The sequence below is a fragment of the Brachyistius frenatus genome, unplaced genomic scaffold (genome assembly GCF_029030835.1).
Source record: "Brachyistius frenatus isolate BFR_SWC_R1_liver_20210118 unplaced genomic scaffold, ASM2903083v1 Contig_50, whole genome shotgun sequence".
Classification (NCBI taxonomy): domain Eukaryota; kingdom Metazoa; phylum Chordata; class Actinopteri; family Embiotocidae; genus Brachyistius; species Brachyistius frenatus.
In genome coordinates this window covers 509,205-530,151 of record NW_027210649.1, presented here as the reverse complement: position 1 = coordinate 530,151, position 20,947 = coordinate 509,205, and the positions used below count along the sequence as shown (strand labels likewise).

Below are 20,947 nucleotides of genomic sequence, written 5' to 3'. Positions count from 1 at the left end.
GAAAATCGCAACAGACAACTTTATTGCGGAGGTTTAACTTTTAAATTGAAGGGTGAAAATAGAGGTGGCTGTTTTGGAGATGAAAATAAACCTTTTTGTTTGCGGTAAATCGTGAGATGCCACAAAAAGGATCTCGCACTGAAGTCAGTTTTGCAAAAATCGGGTGTGACAAACTCCTTTTATTTTACAGAATAGCTACAAAATGAAAGCGAAAGTAAAAAGTTTTCTTTGGGTGAGGCAATTCATGAGAATGTGAAATGTTCAAACAAGTGTCATCAAAACTTAGGCCACGGCCAGAGAAGAGGAGTGTTCCTGACGTAGTCCTGAAAGGCCGGCTCGGATCCCCAATTCTTCACGGCCTGCTGCTCCAGGATGGGGATGCCGCTGACGTAGCGCAACATAAACCAGACGAACAGAGGCGACGCCACGCTCAGGTACTGCGGACCCTGCATCACCGATGAGGCCGAGAGCCACAGACCTGACCACTGCAGGATCTCGCCGAAGTAGTTGGGATGCCTGCTGCAGGCCCAGAGTCCACTCTGGATGAACTTCCCCTGCAGGAGGTGCACAAGTAAATGTTGCGCTCCAGTTAATATGCTCAGCGAAATGAAGCTTATTGTTGCGCGACACGAGGTCTCTTAACTTACAGCATTATCTGGGTCGCGCTTGAAAAGCCATTTCTGCTGGTCAGCAATCGCCTCGGTCGCGAAGCCAAGGCCCCAAACTGTCCAGCCGATGTAGTCCCTCGTTCCCAGAGGCACTTCTCGCTTCTCGCTGTTCAGCATGAGGGTGGGCAGCAGGGTCATGAATACCCACACGGCTGAGAGGGATAGGAAAAATACAAATCATCTTCCACTAACCTTGCCTTAATCCTTCCATGAAATAAATGCATTTAACTTACTGTAACCAATGGTTCATGTATAGAATAAATGCATATAAAGAGCTGGAAACTAGACAGTGATTTATGTGGGGCAAATCCTCCCTCGAGTTCGGTGCTGAATTGGTCAAGGACTAAGGTAACGTGATGGAGGCGTTCGCGCCGCTTCCAAGTACCTTGAATAGTCCAATAAACAAAGAAAGTCCCTGGGCTGTCTCTGACTTTGTTGAACCTCCGATCATGACCGTCCTTCAAGATCCGCATGAAGAGGAATGTCCCCAGCCTGCAGAGGGAACATGGTTAACATCCAATCTCGTTAACCGGGGCATTATTCATTAACCCGAGTTTGCCTGACTCTTAATTCTCACATGCATTAGTTCCTCCTCTGACCTTCCCAAGGATCCTCCGTGACTGAAATTACACAAAACTCTGCGAGATGATCTAAACTCTTCACGCCTCGGTTGGTTTGTATTAAATTGTCGGGGGGAGGGGGGGGGAGGGAGGGGGTGTGCGAGACTTGGGGTCGATGCTGCCTCGGTTACCTGAGTCCCCATGTCGTCACCAGGCCCGTCTGCACCTTCTGACGGATATGACCGGCTCCACCCCAGATACAACTCAGGTGTGCAAGTAGTATAAAGGTGCCAGAGCCTGCAAACAGAGAGAGAGAGAGAGAGAGAGAGTTACAGACTCAGCGTGGCTGGGACGTGGGCATGGCGGCGGGCTCTACTTGTTGCCGTCTAAGGCGTGTCCAATAAATCTTTCACCCAGGATACTGCAGACGATTGGTTCCAAAGTTCAAGGGTAAAAATATACAGGAGCACACAGTGGAGTGGAAATACGCCAGAGGACGAGGAAAGGAGAAGTGTCATTTGTGAAGTTACAAAAAAAACTTCTGACATTGGTGTCGACAGGTAAGATACGCTGTTTTACACGTGACAAATGATTGGAAACGGACTGTATTCCAGATTAGAGGGTCAGATTGCCGACAGACTAAATTAATTTGTAAATCTGTAACTTCCTCATTGGTCGTGCACTTAAAATTTCTTTTACAAGTTGTTACAGATGTCTAAACAGGTAAAAGGTGACGACACCAGGGCTGCAACTAATGATTTTCATCATCATTCAATTTGCTAGTTATTTTCTGGATTGAACTGAATAATACGTTGTTGAATAAAAAGTCAAAGAAGGTTTAAAAATGTTATGAAGCCGGTGCGTCTTTGATCCCGCCGACCTCCTAAAACACAAAGTTATTCAGTTCATTATCAAATAAGATTAAAAAAAAAAAAAAAAAAAAAAAAAAAAAAAAAGCAGAATATCTTCACAATGGAAATCTACAATCAGAAAATGTAAACTTGAAAAAGAACATAAAAATTGTAAAAATAATTAATTTGATGTCAACCAGCTAATAATGTTTTATGTCTCTAAAGTGAGCAAAGCAAATACAACTAAAATCAGCCACCGAACTAACTTACAAATATCTGTATAGCGACTGCAGAAGTGCTGACCTGTAAAAAAGCAGTTCCTCTAGCAGAGCATTGCTTTTCAAAAACCTTTAAAACCTTATAGTTTTACTTTGAAAGTGTATATATATATATATGTATATATATCGTTATAAAAAATATATATATGTGTGTATATATATATATTTATAAATATATCTATTTATGAATATTTATATTTTATATAATTTATATAAATTTTATATAAAAATATAATTTATTTATTTATTTATTATTATTATATATATATATATATTTATATAAAATATATATATTTTATATATTTTAAATATATATATTTATATATATATATATATATATTTATAAATAATGTAATTGCTCATCTTGCATGACTCCTGTCTCTTCGTTTCCCCGAGCAGCTTTCTTCTCCTCAGCTGTCTAAATTCTTTCGGTTTAATGCAGACACCCACCTAACAAAAAAACATTGCTTGTCGTGCCATTAATTGATAAATTGCTTCAGCTGTAGCACTATTTAATTAAAAAAAATTAAACCAGAAGATGCACAGCAAGTGTTTTTGGTTAAATTATTCTACTATTGCAAATGTTGATAAAAGTCATTTATATTAAACTAGTTTTAAACTAGCTAAAGTGAGATTATATTGCAACAAAGACACATTGTGATTTGCTTTACCAGCACACCACAATAGACTGTGTATGTTCTTGACTGGGGTCCACAATAAGCCCCCTCTCTGAGGGTGCCCGGATGTCTGTTTGCGCCCCTGCTGACAGGCGCTGATTGGATGTATCTGCTGCTTCATAAGCTGAAGGAGGAGCTCTTGAGTTGTTTCACAACTAAGCTGTTTTAGATAACACTGGTTTTATAACGATGACTTTTCAACTTCTGGGTGCAGTGCAAAAACATGCCTTCAAAAAAAAAAAAAAAAAAAAAAAAAAAAGAGAAAGGGCTAATTGACGCGGCTGAATGACTAATTTTCTCGCAAAATGTGATTCGCTTTAGTCGCGTCGACTTCTCGCAAATTATTTGTGCAGAATAAAAAAAACAAAGCTGCAAAACCAAAAACAGCACACGCGGCCAAAGATGACCGTTCAGGAAGGGCTGTTTTCACATTACCTGCCAAATCATAAAACTTCTCGGTTTTGAAAGCCGCGGCCAGAGCCCAGCCGGCCCACTGGATGCCCAGGTCGGCGACCGCGCACTTGGCCAGTGTGCTCCCCATGATCATGTCCGGAAGCTCCGCGAGCAGCACGGGAATCTGAAGGGTTGTCATGGAGCCACTCCTCCAACAACCCTCAGAAATATAAACACACCCGGTACAGTTCACCGCTGACAGACTCCTGCTGGAAGTGGGTTACCGCCAGGAACTCTGGGTATTGTAGTGATGAGAGGATCGGCGTGTCCATTGCTCATTGAGAGGCTGAAGTGCAGTTAAACTAAGTGCATTTATTCAATTTGTCGATTTGTACTTTACATGAGTATTTCAGTGTTCTTCTGCTGTGAGTGTTATGGTTTTAAATACCCCCCCCCCCCCAAAAAAAGAAAAGATTTTGATCACTAATGGACACTTTCCAATATGTTTAAATGACATTTTAATGTTACTGTCTGGAGCCAATTTTAATGATTTTATATTTTACGAAGCAGTAAAATATGAAACCGTGTGTCATATTGTGGCAAACATGGTTATCTGAGACACAAGAAGCAGGCACTCCTGATGTTATCTATTTTTTTTTTTATTAAAGGGGAGACTTAATTTTAAAAGAAGGGAACACAGTTGGAGTCAAGAAAACAACATCCCCCAAAAATAAATCAGCACAACACAGGCAGACTAATAAAGCATCAAATTTATACTCTAAAACAGTTGTAAAAGAATACATTTATCCAACTATTTCCTCGCTTTCTAAGCACGATGAGAAATGACTGTTGTTGTTGTTGTTGTTGCTTAAATATTTCAATAAGTTTGTGTTTTGCGTGGAAAATATTGCTGTCAAATAAATTCAGTGGAGACAAAAGTAGGCTGAAATATTTCCCTCTGAAATGCAGCAGTGTGAAGGTGCATAAAATGAAAGTAAAGTATATGTTCCAACTACTTCAATTACTCTTCCTATCAAAATAATGATTATAGTAATACGAACTGCAGACAAAGTTTGGACATATTGTATATACGTGATTGTTTAAGTGTTTTAAAATCAAAGAAATACTGGGTGGTTTACAGGTGTTGTTGTCCACATGCAGAAGTCATTTTAGCGGTCAGATGGACAATAATAGAAAACCATTTTAAATTTGTTAACATTTGCTTTCAGGTAAAATGTATTTGATCCGTCTATTCTGCACAGCATGAAGCAATTGTGGTGTTACAGGTCTGTGTATTAATGTATTTTTTCTCCTCTGTTTCACCTCAGGAATCAACACAGACAAGATAAAACATGGCAGAAAGCAAAAGTCCGAAAGCTACCTCTGGTGAATTTGCTAAAAAAGTCCAAAGACAGCTGAGCAGAAGCAAAGAAAAGGTACATAGTCTGAAAGTTCTTGTTTCCCAAATATCAAGAGAAAGAATATATCACCATTTATTTACTGTTACTTTGAGATAAATCTTTTTCTTTGCTTTTTTTTTTTTTGCAGGTACTCCAGAGGCTGGGAAAGACTGTGGAGACCAGAGATGACCAATTCGAACACTGTGTGCACCTGTTTAATGACCAGCAGGTAAAAATGTGCTCTCAGGTCAAAGCTATCCACTGCTGTCTCGACATGTTTACCTGTGTATTTAAACACTGAGCGATTTATTAACTACAGGCAGTTAATCAAACACTGTAAAAGTAATAAATGTGAAGACTGGCCATCATGGAAACCACTTCTCTGTTTGCAGACTGATGGGAACAGGATACACAAGGACATGAGGAACTACATTCACGCAGTCAAAGGTGAAAATGCTCTTTGCTTGTATAGATGCTGCAAAATTGTCGTTTTGTGCCCTCTGCAGGTCTCAAACAGTCAAATCTGCTTTTTACAGACATGCGTGAAGCTTCAAGACGTCTTTCCCAGTCTCTGTTGGACGTTTATGAACTCGACTGGGCCGGAGGGGAAGATTTGGGCGCCATCGTAGAGGTCAGTGTTGGCTAAAAGACAGATTCACTGCTACCACTGCACCATTTAATTCTAAGTGCAAAAGCTGCAGCGTTCACGCATCGCCAGGGGAGCAAAACCTCTTATTTCCCCCTCTCTTTATACATTATTAATGCAACATGTATGTTGCGACTTTTATTGAAGGGGGAGGACCTCCTGTGGAATGACTACGAGGTGAAGCTTTTAGACCAGGCCGTACGCGCCATGGAGTCCTATGTGGGCCAGTTCCCAGATGTCAGGGTAAGGAGAAGAGGATACACGTGAAAACACACATATAGACTGAACAGACAGAAGGCCCGAAAGCAAACACACACACACACACACAACTCAGCAAACTACACACATGTAGTTCAAACACACGTAATGTGCACATTTTTTATCATCTGTAGGAGAAAGTTGCCAAGAGGGGAAGAAAACTGGTCGACTTTGACTCTTCCCTTCACCACCTGGAGGCACTGGAGACCGCTAAGAAGAGGGATGATATCAAGATAAACAAGGTCATTAAAATAACACATATATATATATATATATATATGTATTTTTTTAACACTTATATTTGTTTACAAATGCTCATTAAAATGAGCTGTTTTTGTGACTGCAGGCAGTGGAAGAGATGAATGCTGCCAAAAATGTCTATGAAATGATCAACACTGATTTAAAAGCGGAGATTCCTGTTCTCTATGACAGGTCTGGTATTATAAAACGTTTCATTGCGGTAATCTGTGTAAATTTACAGGCGTTTTACATAATGTGTTAATGTTTTTTGTCCCTCAGCCGCATTGGATGCTACGTGGCTGTCTTCTCAGCCATGTCAAATTTACGAGACATCTTCTATAAGGAGATGAGCACGGTATGTTTCACTCTGTCTTGGCGTGACATAGTCATCGTTATGAAATAGGTTTTTTTGACAGTCCACTTCCTCGTTTAGCTCAATTTGGATCTGCAGAACGTGATAAAGGAGCTGCAAGCTCAGCATCCAGACAAAACGTTTTCCGTGACGGGAATGCAACGGTAAGCTTTTCCTTTCAGCTTTAAAGTTTGAAGTCAATTGGGAATTCAAAAGAACAGTTTGTCACAATGACTTATGGCAACAGAAACTTTACCAAACCTCATGGCTAACAAAACACAGTAAATTAACCCCCACAGTCTCGTCTCGGCCCGCTCCCCAAGTATTGATGTTAATGGAGGTTTGTTGCAGCTCCAGAAAGCATTTAAATGTGTTTTACGGCCAAACAGATGCACTGTGGGTCCAAAGCTGCAATATTTACTGTATTTATTACCTATATATTCCTCCCTGATAACGCCTCGGTTGCTGAAAACCCCACAGCATTGGGCAGAGTTCTGCTTATCTCATGTTTTGATGTCTCTTTTTTGGGGGATGGAAATGACTTATTGCAACATTTTTTCAGATATGGCTCCTTGAGGAGACGAACTCTGATGTCCCCGAAGGCCTGGAAAGCCAGTTTCTCTGAGTTTCACAATAGCTACAGTCCTAGACCACCGCAGAGGTTTAGTTTCAGGTCCCCGGACAAACATCGCCACAGCACCTTGTCCAGAGAGGGCTCCCTCAGAGTCTCCTCACTGTCACCGTCTCTGGAGAACTCCCTGTCCGAGTCCAGGGACCTGGATGCATCGAGCCACAGCGAGATCCAAAGCTCTGCTGCACGAGAGGACGCTGCAGGTGGGGCATCAGGAAAGGCTGAAGAAGACAGCAGTCAGCTTGAGGATGAGAAGGAAAAGGAACCTCCTGCAGAATCTAATAATAAAGCACCAAGTGAGAGTAGCTCTGAACTGAACAACTCCTGTGATTCGGAGAGCTTGGAGCTCCAGCTGTCTGCAGCAGACAACGGCCCGCTGCACATCGAGGAGGAGGACGACAGCCCGGCAACCCTCAACATTCCCAAACCAAACAGACTGAAGAACTGTGACGTTTCTGGGTTTAACTCGGACGATAAAGACCTGAGCTTTCCTCACAAGGTTTGTCATTTGATTATCACACAGCTGAGGGGTAACACTGCAGGCCTTTTCTGTGTATTAACCATTATTTTGTGTCATAACTCGTTGTTTTTTTGTGTGTGTGTCCTATCCAGGATGCTCTTGCAGATAAAGAAGTATCCACGGACTCAAAAAACACAGTGGTTTAAAGAATTCCCACTTTGATAAAAGGTTTGTTTGTTTTTCGTGCATAAAAGATGTCACATATTATTGTTTCTCTTCTTTCTTTGTCTGTTGTTTCTGTGTCTGACTTAGTATTTCATGAATCTTTGAATGCCCTAACAGAACAGCAGAGAGGAGATTGAAGTCAACAGCTGCAGGAAAAAAATGTGGAGACAGACAGCCGCAGCGACTCGTCCAAATGTGGTGTCAAGACTGATGTACTGTTGCTCTTAGTCTTCTTATTTATCTTTTGTCGAAATCAACTTTACATTCACTATGTTGTGCCTCTGAGTAAAGCTCTGTAATGTTTTTGTCACAACCATATCTTTTCTAAAATATACTCACCCAGTGCATTATATTCTTACCAAGAGGATGGATTTAAAAAAACCAAAACAGAGACATGCAGTACATGTCTAATAAAAGCATAAATAAATGCAAAGTACAGGTTTACATTTTTAGAAAATGTAGTGACTGACTGCAGCATGGTCACTGTACATACATGTACTGTTTACTGTAGTCTCCGTTTCAAAAGGAACTCCACTCCACTCTCATGTTGCCTCTTTCCAAAAGACTGAAACTAAACAGCATTTTTAATCATCTTCTTTAATTGTTTTACATTTTGTTTTATTTTTCAGACTCATTTGATGTTAAGGATTCAACAGGGGTTTAAATTTTTAGGCTTGAATGGAATGTGTTTGATCCTTTCAACTCACACATTTATTAATTAAGTGTGAACTGTGAATATTTTGTTAATCCTGAAAAAACACCTTTGTAACTCATGTTTATACTCAAGCTGAATCTCAACAGTTGGTTTAATTTTTAAGTAATTCATTGTTTTTGTTAATTATTTGTTAAATATGCACATTCAAGGCTAAGCTGTATGAGAAGTATTAAAAGATGCTTTCAGACCAAAATAATAAAATGCAGTTAATTTAAAACTGTGTCAACAGCTGGTTGTGTGTCTCTGTCAGTGGAAGTGTCAATGTTTGAGATGATAGGGAACAAAATGGAGGTCTCACTCAGACCAGATTTAAAAGCTCTTTGAATTTTTTCAACATAACTTGCATTAATGTAAAGTTACGATATATTGCTGCTGCTGCAAACATCCCTCATTTAAAAAGGTTTATTTGGAACAAATCCCAAGAAAGAAACAAGGCAACTCAATGTTGAATTTCAGAGCATAAATGACTGATTTTGTGACGATGAATCCCATAGGTGCAGCTCGACTAAGAGTGGTTGGTCAGCCCCATGGCCATGATTTGATAATACATCTTGTGTGTTTTTGCAAATGCTTTTTTCATTATAAGAAAAAGACACGAGGTGTGGTTCCTGGAATTTGTTGTCGTCAATTGACCCTGAAGTCTCTCACTTCCGCTTTACGCATCTACACAAAAGGATTCAGTATGACTAAGAGGTTTTATCACATGGACCCAGGTAACCAGCATCTTCTTCATCACAGAAGTATCCCCATTTATTTTAACATAAATGTAGTCATTTACTTCCCCCCAACTAAATCCACAGGAGCCAATATGTACAACCCCAACAACGAACTAATAAACAAATAAACACTGGTTTCAGCTTATAAAATGTGAATATTTTATGGGTTTCTTATTCTTGTACAATATCAAACTAAATATCTTGAGGTTTTGGACAGTTGCTTGGACAAAACAAGCAATTGAAATATGTTTTTTTCCCCCCAACTATTTTCTAACATTTTGTAAAACAATTAATTTAGAAAAATTTAAACAACAATGAATTATCATGCATGTTCATTGTCAAATAAGAAAATCATCAGATACAAACAATTTTGAAAAACCCAAATTTGTTTAAGGTTTACCCAGCAAAATAGAGGAAACACACGTTCAAAGCCAGCAACTCCATTTTGTACATCGGCCGTCCTACATTTTAAGCTCGGGAGGGATCGCTCTTGCTCAATAGACGATCTTTTGCCGTGTGGCCGGGGGTGAGGGGAAGGGAGGGGCGGAAATCGAGAGCGTGTGCTTCATGACTCACGAGTGCTGGGAGGAAAGCTGGAACGACTTATTGTATTTCACGGATGCCTCAACAGAGTCGCACGGCGTCTGCATTTCAAACTTAAAATAGCAGTGCGCGTTAGTTGTTCTCCGCCAATAAAAAAAAAAAAAAAAAGAAAAAGTTCGCTCGAGGACCGAAAAGTGAATTATTGGCCGGGTTTCGTGACGCGCGCTCCTCCGCCGCTTCCAGGTAAGCTCGCGCAACAGCTGCAAAGAACGATGCCCGATTGATTAGCTGCAGTTTTGAGAAGCGTGGAAACTTTAGATGAAAAATGTGCCTCAAACGTCGTTGTTTTTCCACCCTTTGTGTTTGAGAAGTGAGTTTTTTGTTTTGTTTTGTTCCCCCCCCCCTCCCTCTTCGTGAGGGTGGAGAAGTTTTGTCGTCCTTAAAAGGTCCGAGCGGTTTAGTAAAACAAAAGAAAAGTCAGCTTGTGTGTCGAAAACAAAGCAGGAAAAAGGTGTCGACCGGTTCATTTCCACGTCCGAATAAAAGATGAGTAACATGTTGGCTCATTTGAAATCAAACTTTTCACGATGTGTGTTTTTCAGGTCGCCGGTGAGAAATGGCACCAACCGCGATTAGTAAGTCCCAAGTTTTTAATCGATTTAGTCGTTATTTGTAACATTTCATGCTTTCAATTTTGGAAATACTGTATTATGATACTTTGATTTATCAAGTTTTTTTTTAAAGTACATTTACTCGACTGTAAAATACGCACTCATCTAAAGTATCTTCAATAAAATGCTGTTGTTTGATGAAAGCAACTCGAGCTGGTCAAAATAGGACAAAAATCAAATATCACAACATTTTCGACCAAATTCCTCAAGTGTCAAAATAGTGACAACACTGTAGGAACACAATGAGATATGATAATCATCATTAATGTGGATGTAATGACTGAGTGTAGAAAGACAAAAACTATAACGGCTAGAACAGTCTGGTAAGTTCAGAAAATAACATCACTGTACTGTAATGAAGCTTTTTAAAACCTGGAAAAGGCCACATCATATCACAATATCCAAAGTCTGAAACAATATCTGGTCTAACATTATATATATATATATCAATATTGTTTGATGTAGTGTAGAAATTTGCTATACAGTATTCTATATAAATAAAATTGACTTGACCTATTATCAATATATTTTCCAGCCCTGGACTATATTTATGGGAACGCTGCATTTACTACTTACCCAACAGTCAGATTCTACGTACAGAAGATACACGATCAGCGTATGAAATGTGTATTATTCTAGATTAATCAACCCAACAGTACAAAGTAGGTAACATCAGCTCCACTCCCAACAAATACAGTGTTAAAATGCATCACGGATAATAATCCGTAAAGCAATGAAACGGTCAGACTGGGGCCTTCCCGCTGCCCTAATGAACACTTTTGGTACTTTTTGCTGATGAACGCTGTTAAGTAAGAATCAATAACACACCAGAAAGCAAACCTAAATTATTCCACTTGCTGTCATGTATAGTGAAGAAAAGCAGGAAAGAATCACATTATTAATAAGAAAGGTGACTCGGAATAGTGACTATGCCTCAAATAGTTTTTTGTATTTTACTTTGTAAAATGTGAAGTGCAGGACATTAAATGTGAGGTGGGTTTTTCTACTTCTGCTCTCATTAAAACCATTGCACCACAGGGCATTCAGGACTAAATAAGAGTTGGACAGGTTTATTTCAGCCCCCGCTCCTAATAATCAGATTACTGTGTCCCAACACTTAATATTCCCTCCTCAGGCAGCAGCTATGCTGTTACACAAGTCGCTCCGAGCAGACTGTGTGCTGAAGATAGAGCGCTGTGACATTTTTAACATGCTTTTTTTTTTATCTGCCAGCTACAGGTATGGAGCATTTGACAACACTCGACACGTATACGAGCAAAAACATGACAATGGGTGAGTACATAGGTGTTTTTTTTTTTTTTTTTTAGATCCGGTTTTAATGTAATAACTTGGCTGTGAAAGCTGAGTTGAATAATCTGACATAATGTTATAATTTGTGCTGTTTTGTCAACACGTATGTTTTTTGTTGTTGTCGTTTGTTTGTCTTTTTCCCAGCACCAGATGTGGGGCCGTCGACGTCACGCCCCACACAAGCAAGCACCACCATAATTCAGGGTAACTCTTTTTTTTTTTTTTTTTACTACTGTCAGTCTCCTCCTGAACTCGCACAGTTTACTTCCTGTCAAACACAACAGAGGAAGAATCACGTGACCTTTCTGCGATGTCTGTCACCTGCCAACATTTGTTTAAACCTCCTTGTTTAATTTTGTTCCTCCTCAGTGGCAACAACAATGATCCCCTCAAGTCTCGACTCAGCAGTTATTGCAGGTACACTTTGCAGGTATTTTGTCCTGAGATTTTTCTCGCTACATCACGAAATGTCTCCTAAATGAGCTTTCATTCTTTCTTTCAGTGGTTATTGTTCTCATCCTGCTGACGGTAGCTGCTCTGGGCTTTCTGCTTTACCGGTATCTCTGCCACAACAAAGGAGACTACAGGACGACAGGAGAGCTGGCTCCGGGAGAGGACCCAGATGAGGAGTACAGTAACCAGACGGCGAGCGAGAAGAAGGAATACTTCATCTGAGGCGGGGAGTGAGTGGAGATTTAAGAAAGGAAAAAAAAAAAAAAAAAAGGATCTGTGGAAGAGTGATAAGAAACAGGACTGTTGTGTTGTTTTTTTTTTCCTATGTCTGTGTTTTTGAGGGAAGGCTGCACGCTCGTCGAAGAGGATGTCGTTTTGAAGAAACACGAGTGCAACCAAAGATAGGAGCCTGACTGTAAGAGTGAATGTTGACGGACGCGAAGCAGGTGAAAGACAACAGGTGTGTGCAGATTAGCGGCGCGAGGCACCAAAAAAGGTGGCGGGATTTTTACGATGCCTCCAGTCACAGTTTCAACATCAGAAAATACTCCGCAACGATCAAAGCGTGAGATTAGCTCGTCTGCGACACTTATTTATCACCAACGTTTCAGATTCTCTCTTTAGTATTTTAAATATGTTGTTTTTCAATCAGATATACTGTATTTCTCCCAAATACAAACCCTCCATACGATGATGTGTGCTGGTGCTACCGTCGGCTGTTACTTTCATGTTGATTTCCTTTAAAAAAAAATATATATAGTTTTTCTATGCAGTTCTTTTATAAGCTGGTCAAAATCAATGTCCTGCTTTCGAATACAGGACAGCTAAATGTTATTGGTTGTATTTGTTTGTTTTTTTGTACAGTTCTTTACCAGACATGGTAACTGAAGGCTTTCCTATTTGAAATAAATAAAGGCAATTAAGCCTGTTATTTTTTGGGACTAGTGTCATTAATGTGACTGCAATATTTCGTTTAATGTATTGGGAAATAAGCAATACCTTTTCTGGTCATCTTTGCTGCCCCTGAAAATGATTTGCCCCCATTCAAAGTCAGACTTTGGACACAAAACATGCTGCACGTGATACTAAAAGTCTGTTGCACACACCCACCAACATCCAGCGGTTTGATGCAAGTATCGGTGCTTTAGTTTTCATACCTCTGTCTACTTTCAGTTTTGCTCCCCAACATTTCTGAATTTAAATATAAAGTTTTACTCCAGTACATTTCCCCGAAGCACCTTCGTTTTACTTTGTCACTAAAAACATTGTTAGGCTAATGACACAGATTACAAGCAAGCAGGTTTGCTCTCAAAGCCCTGGTTCAGTTTCTATGTCCAGTCAAGCCCAGGCATAGCAGATGATAAATCATAACTAAATCACAATAATCCTAACCTTCACTCGTAGCCAAAGTGGCCCCAGTTCAACGGGTGTTACAAGTGTTATAATGTTTAAAGGAATAAACTTCATAATTCTCAAAATTCGGACTGCTTTCTTTTTGTGATACAGCATTTACTTTTACTTTGAATACTTGTGTACATTTAGTATTAAAAAGTTACTTTTTATACTTAAGTACAGTAAATATCATACTTAAAGGCTTTTACTCAACTAACTTTCTAATAGGTGACTAACTTTTACCAAAGTCATTTTCTGGGAAGATATCTGTGGGATACTTTTATTCAAGCGTGGCTTTCAGGTACTTTATACACCACTGGCCATATTCAATATGATCCCGTACAACCATGTGATGCTAGCTGACCTCGAGTCGAGGAAACGAATATAAACTGATCGTATAATATATAAAAAATAATCCTCAGTCCAAAAATTCAAAATCCCTGATGTTATTCGGTCTCATATGACTATACTGAAATAAACACTCTTCACAATAAACATCAAACAAGGTGAATAAAAAAAAGACAACGTGGCCATATTTCAAATTTCCAAAATAACCTTTATTCTAAACTTACATTTTAAATTTTAAGTTTAGTATAAAAAAGTTAAGTGCACCTAAGTTCTTTTTTCCAAAGTATTCCATCTCTGACATGTCTCAGCAAACTGTAGTGACACTCATCTCCTTTAGTAATCTTAAAAGATAGAATGTGTACCAAAGTCGATCACATCACTTTAGTACATACATCTATTTTTTTTTTTTACAAAATATTGTAAAGAGAATCCCTGAACTATAAATGTCCATAATCCTTCAACAAAGAGTGATCCATTTGCTGGCTGTGGTTGGCATAGCATCTACTGGTCAGCTGTAGTTTACAGTACTTCATATTGCTGGGACAAAGCCACCATTATGCTGCTTTACAAACAATCAGAGCAGAGATGGAAAAAAAAAAAAAAGAAAACATTTGTTTGAAATCATTTGTAAGGTTTGATAGCTGTGGCCCCTTTTTCTTGTTTTTTTTTTTAAAGCGTGAGCGGAAATAAATGAACATTTTGTAGTTAATTGTATGAGCTGCACTGAAGAGGTTCATCAGGTGAACCGAGCAGGTTTCCAGACAGATGATCGTTCTGAATTTGATAAGACTGAAATAACTAAATGTGAGCTGACGGCTGCCGCCATTTGTTTTCTGGTGTGGCCACAGCTGTCAAAACTTGATATGCTATGTCGGATACCCAGTGACACATTGACACAAAATGAAGAATATCTACAAATATTAGTTGATGGTATCCAAACTGACAACTTACCTAGTTTCAGATGCCTTATTTAAGTTTGCCAGATAAACTAAAGATTCTACAGCACACAAAAAATGTCTTGGAAATGAACAATTATGCTGACAGTCTTATAGCCTCTTTGCAAAAAGGTTTGCATACACATGCAGGCTACGGAAAAACACAACACATCTTGACATTACTTTGAAATTGGACTACACTGGATGAATTTCAGACTCTACAAATGTTCAAAACTATAACAGCTTTCTGGAAAAACACATGAAAACAGAATTTAATTAAAAATTAAAAATAAAATTAAATGAGAGTAGCCCCTTGTCTGCAACCTCTCCGTTTTGCTTTGCAGTGCATTTCAGATAAAAAGTATTTTAATCAAATTTGTACATAGCAAAAGGTGCAAAAGTATGCAGCAACTTAAAAAGATGCAACTGACTCACACAAAGTGACACTAACACGTTAACTAACAGTTGCAGTCGTGTCGGACTGAAGGTTCCCAACGATCACCGACAGCCTCACAAGTTCTTGCTCAAGGATACGTTTGCTTTTACATTGTGACGTTTTAAATTTCAAGTCACAACCAAACATAAGTGCATCAAAGACCAGATCTTTGGTACAACCAGCTCATTGGTTATACTAACAAATCTATTACGCTAACTACCCATGTAAACCACTTCAATGGGGTAAAGTAATGAAAGAAACATTGAAATATTCGACAAAGTCTCCTCAACTTTGTTAAAAATGTTCACGGTAATCTAATGCTATCACAAAACGTGAGACTTTTCAAAAAGTACTTTTCAAAATGTGTTTGATGATACTAAATTAAACTGCGAGAGGGAAACAAGGGAGGATCGTTCTTGAAATCTGTACAATAAAACATTTAGTGTATAAACTCTGGGTATCCGACTGTGAAACAGAAACAGGAGACAAAAAAAAAAGCTCAAATGTTACACCAACCACCCCTCCCGTTCATCGTACGATTTGGATTTACTTTAAATTTCTTTCCTTTAAGTTTACTGAAGTTAATTTGCTTTAATTTAGGGCTATCCCCAGTGCTCTTTGGCACTTGACTATGTTCATCTACAAGTTGCCCAACAAGGTACAGTAAACCACTTTAGATATTGCATTAAATCTTTTCTTGAATTTTGTTTTCTTTGCTTTAATTTTTATTTAATTTACACGTGATTTAAATAGAACAATCTGTCCGATAAGACAGTTCACTGTGCGACAAATTAGCCGTGGTATTTTGGATACTGTGCAAAAAGACAAGACAATTCTAGCTAAAAGCATCCGGGATGCTGGTTTCTTTTTTTTAATAGTTGATCATACTGGTATTTACATGGAACTATTACACACTTATTAATTTAACTAACACTAAAAGTTTTCAAAAAAAGACAAGTGGAGGTTTCTTTTTTTTTTTTTTTGCACTGCAACTTTGTAACTGCGTTTCACTTTCACCATAAAGCAGCTAAACTATATAATGCGGGTCTGGTATTTCAACATTTCATTTACGTAGCTTTACAGGAATACAAGAACATCTCAATGGGTAATTTGTGACCGTTGGATCAAAGGAGACCAGGTCTCTTGTACAAATACAGATGCCTGAAAGAGTCCAAGTCCAATCTGGAAAGACCAAAGAGGTTAGACCCAATGAAGAATTATGAAATGGATTTCTACAACATTAAAAACTTGCATTTTTCCTCTCCAGGCAGTGGGATTTATCATTTGATCTCTAGGTCAGAAGTGGAGTACTGTACCTTTCACAAGGGCTCTAAAATATTACATTCCGTTAGGTGATATCAGTATTGTGGCACGGCCAAGCAGCCTGAAGAGGGAGGCATATGGGATGGGGAAAGAACTGGGGCATCATCTGGGATGGGGACACGGTTTAGGCATGAAGAAGGAGTCGAGGAGTTGCTGTTACCAGATGGTATAACCTCCATTGGATCCACCCAGGAAGAAGTTGTTCTTGCGCTGTGCCATTACAACGTTGGCTCCCTGCATGGCAGCCAGCTGAGCCGCATTGGGAGGGTGTCCAGGAGGAGGGGGCTGGCGAAAGGTGGGGGGAGGGAAACAAACACAGATATAGGAAGAGGGTCGATCAGCTTTGCAAAAGTGAATGGATGTAGCGTCTGTAAATCACTCAACTAAGTAGACACTCACTGGGATGGAAACACTGCTGCCCGCTGTGAAGCGAGCACCAGCATCGAAGCCGCCTTCCACCATCACCGTTGAGCCATGCGGGTAAACGGCTCCCATGGGGTAATAAGCCATGGGGACGTTCTGGCCCACCGGCCCGACGGGCATAGGTGCCTGCATGGGCATGAACACCTGAGCACCATGGTAGTGGGAGGACATCTGAGGCACCTGACCGGGCACCTGAGGTGGAAGCACATATCTGGGCTGGTATATCTGCAGGAAGACAAGAGACGCAAAGACGGATTTAAAACCGCGCGTCAAATGTGCCGTCGCATTGTCTCATGGTCGTGAAGAGCAGATGACACACTTCCCACAGCGCCCTAAGGACAGCGACTCTTACTTGGGCGGTGCAGTAATGTTGCCCTCTGTTTAACGCGCTCAATAAACACTAAACACATTGATTCTTCTTTCCGGCCGCAGTGAAAAATAAAGACTTTGGTGCGGTTTTCAGCCGCAGCTTCCTAAAGCCGCGTTCAGACCAAACCGCTCGAGGTAAATATTCTATACTAATACTAATCGCTCCACGGGAGTAATTCGCTTCGCATTCGGCCTTAAGACCCCGTAATTTGAAAATTCTTCACGTCGGTGGCCCCGCCCCTTCCCGCTTACGTAGCCAAGGTGGCTGCCGTTTAGGTTTAGTGTTGCACACGTCTTTTTTTTGGACCATTTGTAGCGCGTAATCCTGGTGCTCGTAGTGCACCGCCTGTTCTCCGTACCCGACAGCGCGCGCGCGCGCGCGCTTGTATGCACTTAAAATAGTGAGCGTTGGTACGCGAGTACGCCATTTTGAACGCAGCGCGGGTCTGGAGAAGGACCGGGGAAGTGGGAGAGGAACGGATTTGACCAGAGCCCGTGTAGAGGATTGAGTTCAGGTGCGCGCCCTGATGCTCAAATTGCAGCAGAAGTTTCCGACTGGCACATGTGATTTTCCTTCGCTCTCAGCACGTTTACGTTTGCTAGTCATTTGACATCCGAGTTACTTGCATGAAGTTAAGAACGACAATGATGATGAGTACATATTATTAGTGCCTAAAGCAGATATTTTCCCCTTTTGTATTAAATTCATTCTGTGGTAATACGCGGTACATCTTTTCCGTTTGAAACTGTAAAACCAGCATCAATTGGTGCCAGCCTACTTACTACCCGTTTAATACCTACAGGAACTCCAATGAAAGAGGAACCTTCTGGTGTCTCCTCGCGCCGGACCGCGCACCCGTAGTGTTGTCATAGTACCTGGTAATCGACATAACCCACATGCATACTTACCGACTGATATTTGACACGTTATAAAGAAAAAAAGAAAAGAAGCAACAGTTACCTCAGAATATGCAGGCGGTGTGTCTGTGTAAGGAGGTGCCTGAGGAGACATTTGCATAGCAGGAGGGTATACAGGTGCGGTGCTCTGCTGAGGGTACACAGCCTGCTGTGGATATGAACCTGCAAAACAACATTTCATTTTAAGGCAAATACTTCTGCTTTAGTCTCAACAGTGGCTGACAGAGAAATAAATCCCAGGTTTCAGCGGGTGACGGCGTTTTTGTGCCGACTTGTTTAAGCAGCGAAGAAGAAGACGACTCGTACTTTGAAACAACAGCGAAACGTGTTGGCAGACGGCAGGGAAGATTATGTCGCGTTTACAGAAAATAACAGTAAAGTTTTAGCAGTAAAAGACGGTATCGGGGCAGCAGAGGAACTTAGCACAGAGTGACGCGTAAGGGGTGAAAGGTCACGTCTGTTCTCATCTGGAAAAAAGACTCAGAACAGCCTATAAAGTACAATTTATTTTTATCCTTAAATAAAAATAACAAAATCTCTAAAACAAAAAAAGTACCCATAATTCAGTTTAAAACTGTACACAAATCAAACTTGAGGTTTTGTATTTATAGGACCAGAGTATAAAAACTAACAATTTACTAGAAATGATTATTAAATATAAGATCCCCAAAGATCGAAAATCTTGCACAGATTTTGATATCTTCTCCTTTAAAGTAAAAAAAAAAATAAAAAAAAATAATTGGATTTTAAATAGCCAGCGTTAATTTGACATGTGACAACTTGTTTTTATAACTTTGGATATATTTGATGTAATATTTTCACATTTGTATCCTGTTTTGTGTTTATCCCAAATGGTGTGTGTGTGTGCCCGGGTGAGTATCAATAAGTTGTTGGTCCATTTGTAGTAGAGATAAGTAGTTGTTTTTTTTATTGTTTTCTCTCACCTGCTCCGGGACTGCAGATGGAAACGAGCTGGTCGCTAAATCTGGTACACAAGCATTTTTTTTTTTTTTTGCTCTCCCTCTTTTTGAGATTAATCTGTTTTGAACACGTCTACCTATATTTTAACAAACGAAACTAAAAACCTGATGACGCTTTTACGCAGAAATGCTCTGCTTCCAGCAAACTAAAAAAAAAAAAAATTAAAAAAATTCTAGTTTCTTTGTCTTCCCATTGGGGAGGAAAAAAAAAAAAAAAAAAAAAAAAGACGAGCCTCAATCTGGGAACTTATCATGGACATTTTTTTTTTTATTTGATAGAAATATTTGTTAATCTGCTAATAAACCGGGACAACGAATCTACGATCGTTACTAGCGACCCGCGGTTGTAAGATCAACAAAAGATCCGAAAATGTTTCCCCCAAAAAAAAAAAAAAAAAAAAAAAAAAAAGAAATACAAAAGCGGACGTATTTACAAAACGTAAAATCCGTTTCAATTCCTAAGGCGAGGTTTAGATTTTTCTGTGCGCAAAACAAGAGGACAGGAAACCAAAACAGTGAAGTCATGTCAGCCCTGCCTGTAAAATGTACCCGTGTTGGAGAGCTGTTAGCTAACCGTACCAAAAAAAAAAAAAAAAATATGTGACGTGCTCGTTTTAAAGGCTGCAAAGAACATTGAAGTGACAATAAAACGTAAAGCATCCGGCGGTGGTATTTATTTTTTTGTTTGTTATAACCTCGACTGCTTTAGTTCAGCCCCGTGTGCTCCACCGTTACCCAGAAAGCGTCAGTTTATTGTTATGTACGTAGCTTAAAAACGTGAAGATGGCCATTAACGACAAGCTCTTCCATCTCTATAGTTTTTTTTTTTTTTTTTTTTTTTTTACCGTCAGCGTCGTACCGCGAACAGCTGACTAATCACCCAAACAATGTGCGGAGAAATACCTTTGTTGTTCATTTTTGTGGACTGATCCGAAGGATGAGGAATGTCAGACTGAAAGGAGCTCGGCGTATCTTTTCACGGCCTTATTACAGGTTACGGCTTCACACAATCGTCCACTTCCTTGTTTTTCAGCTTCTTGTTGTTGTGGAAGTGGTGACGTCAGCCGTTCTCTATCTGCGGTTTTTTTTTTGCGACGCACGAAGAAGCTCGGCCTTGCGCGCGCGCGCCCCCTACGGGTGGAAGCTGGAAGCGACTTCAAAGCGCGACGCGAGGCGCCTAAACAATTTGACTCGTGTTTAAGGTCAAAAAAGACGTAACGGATAAATATTATATGATTACATTACTGCATCTGTATTACCACCCCCCTTTTTTCTTCTTTTTTTTTTTTAATGGCTCACCACGTAATAAATGCTTTATTGTTGTTATTGCTTTCTATAGGCCTACTTTTTGGTGGTTTAATTTATAATAATGTATTATATTTTACACAGCTGTCAAAAAAAAAAATGTAGGGAAGTAAAAAACAATAACAGCAGAAGTATAATAGTAGCCTTGAACAAACACACACACAGCAACCGTCAGTCATAATCGGAAGGAAGTTCTGCTGACAAGGTCGAATAACAACAGCCAACAGGGAAAGTAAAGTGCATTTATTCAAGTGCTGTACTTATGTACAATTTTGAGGTACTTGAACTGTACTTATTGATATTATTATTTCCATTTGATCCTTTATACCTTCACTCTACTGCATTTTAGAGATGTATTGTACTTTCTACTCTCCTAAATTTATTTGACATCTTTATTTAGATCTTTACTAATAGGAAGATTTGACCCAGAGGATAATATTTATTAAGCTTTTATAATACAACCTTGTTAA

General features: G+C 39.6%; 4 protein-coding genes across 4 annotated transcripts; 2 read left to right on the top strand and 2 right to left on the bottom strand.

Annotated features, from left to right (window-relative positions):
• Positions 1-230: 230 nt before the first annotated feature.
• On the bottom strand, positions 231-3,636 carry LOC138624215 (uncharacterized). The gene is made up of 5 exons (XM_069704199.1): positions 3,470-3,636; positions 1,420-1,525; positions 1,054-1,160; positions 648-820; positions 231-554 (listed from the first exon to the last, which is right to left on the bottom strand). Exons 1-5 carry the CDS (start codon positions 3,624-3,626, stop codon positions 276-278), a joined length of 822 nt encoding a protein of 273 aa, XP_069560300.1. The 5' UTR covers positions 3,627-3,636; the 3' UTR covers positions 231-275.
• A 1,143-nt stretch (positions 3,637-4,779) lies between these two features.
• bin2a (bridging integrator 2a) lies at positions 4,780-7,813 on the top strand. The gene is made up of 12 exons (XM_069704153.1): positions 4,780-4,863; positions 4,976-5,056; positions 5,220-5,274; positions 5,364-5,458; positions 5,621-5,716; positions 5,866-5,973; positions 6,078-6,163; positions 6,251-6,326; positions 6,405-6,487; positions 6,886-7,453; positions 7,567-7,642; positions 7,757-7,813. Exons 1-11 carry the CDS (start codon positions 4,780-4,782, stop codon positions 7,618-7,620), a joined length of 1,386 nt encoding a protein of 461 aa, XP_069560254.1. The 3' UTR covers positions 7,621-7,642; positions 7,757-7,813.
• Positions 7,814-9,620: 1,807 nt separating this feature from the next.
• LOC138624214 (small cell adhesion glycoprotein-like) lies at positions 9,621-12,985 on the top strand. The gene is made up of 6 exons (XM_069704198.1): positions 9,621-9,856; positions 10,216-10,248; positions 11,518-11,577; positions 11,740-11,799; positions 11,965-12,012; positions 12,098-12,985. Exons 2-6 carry the CDS (start codon positions 10,230-10,232, stop codon positions 12,268-12,270), a joined length of 360 nt encoding a protein of 119 aa, XP_069560299.1. The 5' UTR covers positions 9,621-9,856; positions 10,216-10,229; the 3' UTR covers positions 12,271-12,985.
• Positions 12,986-13,975: 990 nt separating this feature from the next.
• On the bottom strand, positions 13,976-20,232 carry dazap2 (DAZ associated protein 2). Its single transcript, XM_069704197.1, has 4 exons — positions 20,076-20,232; positions 18,236-18,354; positions 16,882-17,130; positions 13,976-16,767 (listed from the first exon to the last, which is right to left on the bottom strand). Exons 1-4 carry the CDS (start codon positions 20,086-20,088, stop codon positions 16,639-16,641), a joined length of 510 nt encoding a protein of 169 aa, XP_069560298.1. The 5' UTR covers positions 20,089-20,232; the 3' UTR covers positions 13,976-16,638.
• Positions 20,233-20,947: the final 715 nt, after the last annotated feature.

Coding starts and splice junctions, on each gene's coding strand:
- LOC138624215 (XM_069704199.1), bottom strand. CDS start 3,626: ATGACAACCCTTCAGATTCCCGTGCTGCTCGCGGAGCTTCCGGACATG. Junction 1,161..1,419: donor GTGACGACATGGGGACTCAG/GTAACCGAGGCA, acceptor TTCCCTCTGCAG/GCTGGGGACATTCCTCTTCA. Junction 821..1,053: donor TGTTTATTGGACTATTCAAG/GTACTTGGAAGC, acceptor TATCCCTCTCAG/CCGTGTGGGTATTCATGACC.
- bin2a (XM_069704153.1), top strand. CDS start 4,780: ATGGCAGAAAGCAAAAGTCCGAAAGCTACCTCTGGTGAATTTGCTAAA. Junction 5,459..5,620: donor ATTTGGGCGCCATCGTAGAG/GTCAGTGTTGGC, acceptor CTTTTATTGAAG/GGGGAGGACCTCCTGTGGAA. Junction 5,717..5,865: donor GCCAGTTCCCAGATGTCAGG/GTAAGGAGAAGA, acceptor TATCATCTGTAG/GAGAAAGTTGCCAAGAGGGG.
- LOC138624214 (XM_069704198.1), top strand. Junction 11,800..11,964: donor AAGCACCACCATAATTCAGG/GTAACTCTTTTT, acceptor GTTCCTCCTCAG/TGGCAACAACAATGATCCCC. Junction 12,013..12,097: donor CGACTCAGCAGTTATTGCAG/GTACACTTTGCA, acceptor TCTTTCTTTCAG/TGGTTATTGTTCTCATCCTG.
- dazap2 (XM_069704197.1), bottom strand. Junction 17,131..18,235: donor CACCGCCTGCATATTCTGAG/GTAACTGTTGCT, acceptor GTCTTCCTGCAG/ATATACCAGCCCAGATATGT. Junction 16,768..16,881: donor GCAGCAGTGTTTCCATCCCA/GTGAGTGTCTAC, acceptor ACCTTTCGCCAG/CCCCCTCCTCCTGGACACCC.